This window comes from Wolffia australiana, chromosome 13 (genome assembly GCF_029677425.1).
Source record: "Wolffia australiana isolate 7733 chromosome 13, ASM2967742v1".
NCBI classification, from domain to species: domain Eukaryota; kingdom Viridiplantae; phylum Streptophyta; class Magnoliopsida; order Alismatales; family Araceae; genus Wolffia; species Wolffia australiana.
The window spans coordinates 11540442-11549540 of record NC_135847.1 but is presented as its reverse complement, the minus strand read 5'-3'; the positions used below and the strand labels follow the sequence as shown (position 1 = coordinate 11549540).

The 9099-nt window shown below is 45.4% G+C and overlaps 2 protein-coding genes across 3 annotated transcripts; both read left to right on the top strand.

The window, feature by feature from the left end:
- Positions 1 to 299: 299 nt before the first annotated feature.
- On the top strand, positions 300 to 1855 carry LOC144711207 (uncharacterized). 2 transcript variants are annotated; one of them, XM_078585139.1, is made up of 2 exons: positions 300 to 895; positions 1667 to 1855. In XM_078585139.1, the coding sequence occupies exon 1, from the start codon at positions 357 to 359 to the stop codon at positions 858 to 860; it is 504 nt and encodes a 167-aa protein (XP_078441265.1). In that variant the 5' UTR covers positions 300 to 356; the 3' UTR covers positions 861 to 895; positions 1667 to 1855. The 2 variants fall into 2 exon arrangements, with proteins under 2 accessions (XP_078441265.1, XP_078441266.1); XM_078585140.1 differs by lacking the exon at positions 1667 to 1855 and adding an exon at positions 1221 to 1607.
- Positions 1856 to 3121: 1266 nt separating this feature from the next.
- On the top strand, positions 3122 to 8881 carry LOC144711208 (uncharacterized). Its single transcript, XM_078585141.1, has one exon. The coding sequence runs from the start codon at positions 3510 to 3512 to the stop codon at positions 4194 to 4196; it is 687 nt and encodes a 228-aa protein (XP_078441267.1). The 5' UTR covers positions 3122 to 3509; the 3' UTR covers positions 4197 to 8881.
- The last annotated feature ends 218 nt before the right edge of the window (positions 8882 to 9099 follow it).

The following is a 9099-nucleotide window of genomic DNA, read 5'->3' as shown; positions in this document are numbered from 1 at the left end:
ATGATTCGTCATTTGTTCCGTCCCATCCTATTCTGTTGTGGATCCCTATATAAAGAGAGGGTTCTTGATGGACCTTTTTCTGTACAGAATATCAACTATGATACAGACCAGAAAATCAAAAACATAGAAAAAACAAAAACATCAAAGAACAGGATCAACATCTGTTGATGCAGTAGTCATGATTCGTCATCCGTCCGTTGACGTCGTCATCCTGATCCTCCCGTCTCGTCTTATCCCATACCGTCTCGTCCCGTCCCGTCCCTTGCCGAGCCCTATATAAAGGCGGTTGTTCAGTACAACGGTTGTCTTTGTTCTTCTCCCCCAAAACCTTGGAGAAGAAGAACCCTAACCCTGCCATGGCGGAAGCTCAGGCAAGCGAGTTCCAGGACGAGGCCAAGCTCGCGAAGAGGAATCCCGACTCGGAAGCAGCTGACGCGAAGAAGAGAAGAATCGAATCAGAAGCGGGTTCTGATCTCAACGGCAAGGAAGAAGATCATTCCGCCGTTGAATCCAACGGAGAACAATCTGCCGCCCCTTCTGTTGACAAGGGTAAGCGCGTTTTGACCGCCGAAGATAAGGGCAAGGGCAAGATTCTGGAGGAAGAATACGAAGGGGATGAGGAGGAAGACGATGAAGATAGCTCGGAGGACGATGACAGTGATGATGACAGCGTTGAGGCCGTTTTGGGCGAGGATTATGCCAGCGATTTGTCGGATGATCCGCTCGCGGAGGTGGATTTGTCGAATATTCTTCCTTCGAGGACGCGGCGGCGGCAGCCCCCGGTTCCTGGTGCCTACCTTGTCAACGAGGTTGATGAGAATGAAGAAGATGATTACGAGGATGATGGTATCTCTGATTGATGGGTGAGGACGGAAAGAAGTTACTCCGGGCAACGGTATGCTTATGAAGAAAAAAAAAAACTTGAATCCATGCAAATTTTGGTTCATTTTTTTCCCTTTTTTGCTCGTCTTCATCGAAATGGAATGTAAGAATCCTTGTGCGCCTCTTGAGAAGAACAATCTTGATTTCAAGATCCATTTCGTCTTTCTGGGATCTGGAATTTTAATGTGTTAATATGAGCCCATCATGCTCAGCCTTAGAGCCTCGATTTTCATTTTCAGAAACTTTTTGTTTAAGTTTAAAGCCGTGAGCATGTGCCTCGATTTTCAGAATTTTTTTAGGAGGAGAAATGTTCATTGCATCTGGTGTATGAAATCCAGGAATGGGTCTTTGTTTCCTCATAATTTGGAAAGGAGAAATCAGCAATACTGGCTTAAAATCATCATCAATTTTGGAATTACGGTCGTATTTGATGATCTTTTCAATCGAAGTGTATTCCATGGAGAGAAATTGGTATGGGCTAATTATAAAAGATAAAAGCATATTATCAAATCGTATTCCTTTGTGCCCATCAGTTTACAATCAATCGTCCGGGTGAAATTAGCTTATGTAATGCGTGTTTTTTGTGATAAAAATCGCAAAGCCGTCTTTTTCATTTCCATAACACAGCAGATCGCAACACATTATTTTGTTGAAATGAGGACATCTCGTGCCCTTTTATATCAATATTTATTGCATTTCCTGCCAGAGATTGCTTTTATTTTATTTACCCTCTTCCCCCTTCTTTTTCCTCTGTGTCGCTTTCAACTCTTTTTTCTTTCTCCAGAGAGCAGATTCATGGGCTGCTGTGGCCTGAGTGTCTACTGTTCATGCCACATGGCTCAGATTTCTTTACTCATTAGACCCCAAATTTCACGAAAATGATAACATGATTGGGGCATTTATGATTGTATCATCAAAGTTTTCATCCTTAGGCAGGGTGGCATATTGAGTGAAAAGCCAGTGAATTACTTTCTGTATGGAGTGAGATTGACCTATACTGGCCGATTGAGAATCCTGGGTCCAAATGATGGGGGGGGGGGGAGCTGTTTGTAGCCGCATGGGAGGAGGATCGACCTGCCGCGAGCAGGCAGATTCAAGAATCTTCCCCCCGTTCTTCGATCCAGACGAGCACCACGTCGGGAGAGCCGCTGGGTCGATCGCGGAAACGAGATCCAAGGCTTGTCTGTGAGAATTTCCTCACTTGGAGAGTCCCTTGCGCTTGTCCGGAGCTCGATCGGAAGGCCGAAGAAGAAGAAGAACAGGTGGCTAGGGTTTTGGCCGACGGAGGCAGGAAGAAGGTGAGGATTGGTGGGCTTGTGGGGTTCCAGGCTGTGGAGTTGATATCAGCGAGATTAAAGGGTATCATCATCGCCACAGAGTTTGTCTTCGATGTGCACATGCCTCTTCGGCGCTCTTGGATGGGGAGCCCAAATAATATTGCCAGCAGTGTGGGAAGCCTCGCGGCAGGCCACGGAAGCCTGCGGATGAGCCAATCAAGAGCCCTTCTTCTCCGCTGCGGAATTCCCTTGTTGTCAACAGCGAGGACGGTGATAATCTCGTCTCGGCCGAGCAGCAGTCGCTCGCGTGGCGGCAGGCGGCCAGGGTCATGCCCTCCATGGACGCCGTGGGGAAGGTCTTCAGCGTGCACAACAAGCTCAATTTCTTGTTGACGTGGCAGAGGAAGAGGCAGTACAGTTTGAGCAGTAGCGGGTTCATCGTGGCGGGGCACCAGGTGCTGATTAATGCGCATTCCGTGGAGCATCACACGCAGGTCAAGCTGAAGAAGCGCGGGTCCGATACCAAGTACTTGGTGACTGTGCTGGCCTGAGTGTGATATTGATGAAACCTGCCGCCTGATTTTCACCGCATTGATTCTCACCAAGAATATGGAACATGTCGATGACAAATCTGACTCTCTTGGATCTTGGCGAACATTTGGTTTCAAAAGGATGCCACGTGGCGAATCTATGTCTTCAAGTTTGCACGCAAAGCATGGAAAAGGCAGATGTCTGAAAAGTCTGCTCAGACAATTAGTCATGGGTTCATCAGAGACGTTAAGTATGGATGTACTAGCCTCCTGGTACAGTAAAAAGGAGAATAATGGCAAACCGGTGGTTCTCATTATTGATAACATAGAGCAATGTTGTGGAACTGTCCTGGCCACGTTCATTTCTATTATAAGTTCCTATAAAACAGGCTTTATTTGTCGACGAGTGATGACGACGTTGTGATCTTGAATTCAAAAGTGCAAACTCCTCAAATGGGTCTCAAGACTTTCTAGATCGTTCTCCCAGAAAAATATTGCTAAGAAGATTCAGTTTTATTGTTGTGCTGAGAGCTTTTCTGTGCACAATAGCCTAATCAGACGACCGAGATGGCTTGGCAACACTGGGCTTGTATCATTTTCTTCTAATAAATTGGCGGCGGCAGCTACTGAAAATATTGTGGGGGAGAGTGAAAATATTCCTGAGAGAGTACGCTGCATTGAAGTGAGTAGAAGTCCTGCTCATCTCCATCTCCCAGAGCTTCTCTTCTGCACAACAGGGATTCTATTTCGAAGGTTACTGGTGGGCAGAAATCTTAAAGGTGTTACTCACAATATTGTGGATGAAATTCATGGGCGGGGCATGGATGAAGTCCATGTGCACGGACGTGTTGCCAGCAAGCTGCAACATCAGGATCTTGCTGCTCAGGGACTTGTCTCCCAGATTCTTAGCAAGATGCAGATCTTTGTGAAGACCTTGATGGGGAAGATGATCACCCTCGAGGTGGACAGCAGAGACAAGATCGACACTATGAAGGCAAAAATTCAGGATAAGGAAGGAATCCTTCCATACGAACAGCGTCTGATTTTTGTCGGGAAGCAGCTTGAGGATGGCTACACCCTCGTTGATTGCAACATCCAGAAAGGGTCTAAATTGCACCTCGTTCTGAGGTTGAGGGGAGGTACCATGAAGCCTTCACTAATGGCGCTTGAGAGGAAGTACAATCAAGAAAAGATGATCAGCTGCAAGAACGATCCTCCGGACACCATAGACACATACATGCTTTTGGTTCTCAACATCACTTTCCAACAATTCTGGATGATCTTTTTCCTCTTTTTGATCGATATGGGAAGGTTGTTGATATCTTCATTCCGAGGGGTTGTAGAATCGGGGAATCGAGGGGTTTTGCGTTTGTGCAGTTCAAATATGCTCAGGAGGTCTAACAAGCTGTTGAGAAACTTGATGGGAAAATTGTTGATGGGATGGATATTATGGTTCAGTTTGCAAAGTAAAGTCCAAATGCTGAACCCTCTCGTAAAGAGAGGGTAACAAGAACTTTATCTCGCTCAAGGGAGAGAACTTGGTGTGGAACTCTCAAGACAAGGCACAAGAAAGTAGGTGAGAAAGGTCGAGCAAGGACAGGATGGCAGGGAGGAGTACGGACAACCTCTTAGATGACTTGTGACGCCTCGTAAATATATGGTTGTGGGACAGAGAGGACTTTGCCATTGTCTACAGCAGCAGACATCGTCTTCAGCATCATGATGAAGGGGGAGAGAAGGGAGCAGGCCGAAGGGACCGCATGGAGTATGATGTTGGTCGTCGTAGCAAATACATGGCAGAGAAGGGAAGGACAGAGGTTTATGGCAAACACGTTGCAAGAGAAGAGGAAGAAATGGACAGAAGACTCGTGGGGAGAGGAGATGATTATCGGGGAGGGGACCATGGAAGATTACAAGCACATCTCTAGGGTGAGGGCAGCGGCTCCCAGGGAGCCAGGAAAGGTCACCAAGAGCACAAAAAGGGAATGGAGTTCCAAGGCAAAGACAACGGTGAAGGGCAGCATAAGGGACAGGACGATGTCATCAACATGCAGCTCAAAGAGAGAAGGGAAGATCTAGAACGTGTCTACAAGACTCAACAAAATGCAGGACCATCAGAAGAGGAAGGGGATAGGGTGCAAGTTGAATAGCATCGAAGGAGGATCGAGGGAAAGCAACCTAATGGAATTCGTAGGTTAGATACTTGCTACAAATGTTTAAATTAAGGGCACCATGCCTGGGAATGCCGGGGCCCAGTAACATACAGTAAATGCAAGAAGGCAAGACATTGACAAACATATTGTGATTTCAGAAAAGGAGAGGCCTCAGCCAAGAAAGTTTCTATAGTGGCCAGGGGAAACGTAGAGAAAAGCCATATACAAGAGGAGGATTTTGTGAACAAACGAGATCTGAAGAATCAAGATAATGCCTTTGAAGACTATCTAATAGGGGACGTCCTATGAGGAGCACCAAAGATTGAGAAGGTGAGACAAGGCCTTTGGGAGAAGTGTCTGAGTTTGGAAAGGGCAGAGTTATGGGCCATGGAAAATGGACAGTTTTTCATCTATGAGGCTGTACTGACGGCATACAAAATGGTTAATGGCTGGAAACAAGTTGAAGAACATGCAGAATTGCAATGGTGACATGTTTTTCCTAAGGACGGAGCCCCAAAAGAGGCGTCTACTATAACCATACTGGAGGCCCGAGATATCCTGAGGGGGTATAGAATCAAGCCAGCACTAGAAGTCATGGTCAAACCTTTTGGCTCGCTTTGGAGTATCTTCTCAACTGGATTTGTTTATTGTGACCCAAACTACGTGATAGTAGAGGTGGAGCGTTTCAAGGGGGCATTGATTCCACCTAAGGGTAGTTTGTGGGGCCCAGAAGGGTCCTTTGAGATCAGGATTTATACACAGACATCGTCACCGCTATCAAGGGAAGGTACAAGAAGGGAAGATGATGATGCTCGAAATGAGGATGCACCATGGGAGAGATAACCCAAAGCATCATTGGGAGGTGTGATCCAAAGCACCGAGAAGAGAAAAGCAAGTAGAGAGTACGAGGGGAAGAGACTGGTCACCAGGGCAAAAGTGTGGCACGAAAGAAGACAAGTAGGAGTTAGATGAAGGAACCCACCAGATGATAAATGTGGAGACTACCAATCAAGAGGCGGCAATGACAGAAGGGGAGATAACTCAACAAATGGAGAAAGGAGGAGAAACATCAACAAGCAAATTCCCCCGACAACCATATATAATGGAGTGAGCAAGAAAGCCAAAAGCAGAGATGAGGCAAAAAACCACAGTCAATGCAGCTGAACAATCTGGAAGTAGAGACCTGATCGGGACAAGCCATGGCATCAGCCAAGTTAAAAAAGGTGATGTGATGATTTTGAGATGGTAATAGTATCAGTGTACGTCTCGGCAAATGCAACAAGGAAGTGTGCTTTATGGGGGGAGCAGACAGAAGTGGTTTCTAAATTCCAAGGATTACAAATGTTATTCGGGGGAGATTTCAATACAACGCTAGAGGCTGGGGACCCGCCAAAGGATAGTGGAGGGTTAGACCCTGACTCAGCAAATTTTTGGTCATTCATAGCTGAAGCAGACCTGTAAGAAATGGGGCTAGTGGATTGCGTGTACACATAGAAGAGTATGCCATGAGGTGAAATGAAATCTAGACGGGACAAGTGTCTATGCTCAATAGAGATGACAGAGAAGTATCCTAATGCAGATGTGAGATCTCTACAAAAGCTGTTATTGGATCATACTCCTATAAAGCACATATTTCAAGATGGATCAATCGTGGTTCCATGAAGAAAAGTTTAATGATGAGATAGTGCTATCATGGTTTACACGACCAAGAGCATGTCTAGACATAGAGACTATCGCCCAAAAATTGAAAGGGTTGTGGCAATATTTGATGGGGTATCAGAAATTAGTTTGGGATACCAGGAAATAGAGGAGGAATGATGCTCTACCCAAAGTAAAGCAACTGGATGATTTGAAAGACATCATAACTCTAGAGGGAGATATGGTTCAAGAACGTAGAAGATGGCAGGGTGTGATTGCGGAGGAAGACAAGCAATTGGAGATGGATTAGAGAATGTGGTCAAGGCAACAATTAAATGGTTGAATGAGGAGGGAGCTCAGTCCAGATGGCATCTCGATGTTCTTTTACAATGAATGTTGGAATTTGGTCGGTTCATATGTGATGGCCACATTTGATGAATTTAGAGGACGAGGAAACATGGAGAAGATCAATAGATCACATATATTCCTCTAATCGAAAGGCTAAGGGAAGGAAAATATTGAAGATTTTAGACCCATTTCGTTGTCAAATTCAATTTATTTGATTGTTGCCAAGGCGTTCGCAAACAGGCTGAGAGCTAGGATTGGTGAACTGGTTGGACCTGCTCAGTCGGCCTTTATTAATCGCAAGCTATTGGGGATAGTTGCATGGAAGAGGAAGAGGAAGGGAACGCGAGGGTTCTTGTGGAAGGTCAATTTTACCAAGGCGTACAACTCTCTACATTGGGATTTCCTATGGGCCTCCATGAAGAGGAGGGGCTTTCCCAAGGAATGGATAATCTGAGTGAAGAGATGCATTACATCGCACTCCTGCACATTGCTGGTATTCAAACGCCTAGAAGGTGATCGAATACAACATCAAAAAGGAGTGAGACGACGCTGCCCATTGGCACCGCTACTATTTGTCTTTGTAGTGGACGCACTTGCAACATGTACTAAGCAAGCATGCACAAAGGGCTTGCTACGAGGCAATCAACTATCCAAGTTATCAAATGGGATTCCTCTGCTATATTGCGTTGATGACACAACCTTCACCGAAGGCTCAGTGAGTGAAGCAAAGAACTTATCCATCATAATTGATATTTTTGCAGATTTCTCGAGACTTCAAATAAACAAAAGAAAATCAGCTTTTATGTGTAACGAGCTCTCGCCAGAAGAAGAGGCACAATGTGCGGCGATTTTGAGAGCACCAATTGGGCGGCTTCCAATGAGATATTTGAGCCTACCACTAATGATGGGGAGGATGATGAAAGCTGATTAGCAATCTATCATTATGATGGTGGAACATCGACTAGAGGGATGGCAAGCAAAAGTGTTATCAAGAGAGAGACAATTGGTGCTGCTAAGGTTAGCATTCTCATCTATTCTGATTTTCTATCTCTATGTATTCAAGATGCCCATGCGAGTCGGGAAGAGAATAGAAGACATGATTATGCATTTTCTATAGAGAAGATCTGGGTTAGAACACAGAGGGGGGGGGGTCTTGCGATGGTAGCATGGGATAAGGTATGTTGCCCAATTGAGATGGGAGGTCTGGGTGTCCTTCACATGCATAGTATGAACACGACATTACTAACCAAATGAGTGGATAGAATTATGAATCCATGCAAGGATTTGGTCATCAATTTACTGCATGACATCTATGGTAAGTGATTGAATTGGGATAGAAAGACAGATATGTATCATGGCGCATCACCATTCTGGTAAGGGCTGAGACAAGTCTTTCCTAGAGTGCAAGGTTTTTTCTCAGCCAAGTTAGGCGACATGACGACATTCCAATGTAGGAGAGATGCATGGTTGCCATGGGGCATCCTTAGAGAGATATTCCCTCAACTAGATGCACTTGTCGAGGATTCAAAATGCCCACGTCTATGAGTGTCGAGAGGGCGTGTGGAACCCGATCATAGATGGGGCCTTATGCGATCAGCGTGTGTCAGAGTTCATAAATATGAAGCAATCCTTACTTCAATTATGACTAGAAGATGGAGAATGAGACAATTGGGCATGGACAAATGGCCACTTCTCAGTCCAGAAGGCTTATACGATGATTCGAGAGGGGCAAGATGAAGACATGGCATTAGTTAGCGCATGCAGGTCTATATGGCGCCAAAAAGACCCATTAAACGTGAAGCTTTTTGGGTGGCTGCCAGCAACGAAAAGATTAATGATAAGAGTCTTTCGGAATAAGTTATATCCAGATACTTCGTCGCAATGTGTACTGTGTTTGAATGGGGAAGAAGATTACAACCATCTTTTCTTTGAATGCTCCTTTGCTCGCACAGTTTGGGCCAGCCAGTTATTCTTAAGGATAAAGGTGACATCTAAACATGCTTTTTAGGATTAGGCACCAAATTACAAAAGAAGACGAAACAAAGGGGCCGAGCACTCGCGATGTTGCCGGCCATTTGGTTGCATAGAAACGAGGTGTCGTTTAGAGGAAGAAGGGCTTCTACCAATAGAGCTATACATGAAGCAGGACTTAAGCTAGCATGGTCCTCGAGAGTGAGGGGAGGTGAAGGGGGTTTTGAAGATGACTGAAAGGCGAGTATAGGGCATGTAAGATCCTAATGGGAGGCTCCTCGACTCGTCGGGTGTTCATCC

Excerpts from the sequence above, each read along its gene's own strand:
- LOC144711207 (XM_078585139.1), top strand. The coding sequence starts at position 357 with ATGGCGGAAGCTCAGGCAAGCGAGTTCCAGGACGAGGCCAAGCTCGCG.
- LOC144711208 (XM_078585141.1), top strand. The coding sequence starts at position 3,510 with ATGGATGAAGTCCATGTGCACGGACGTGTTGCCAGCAAGCTGCAACAT.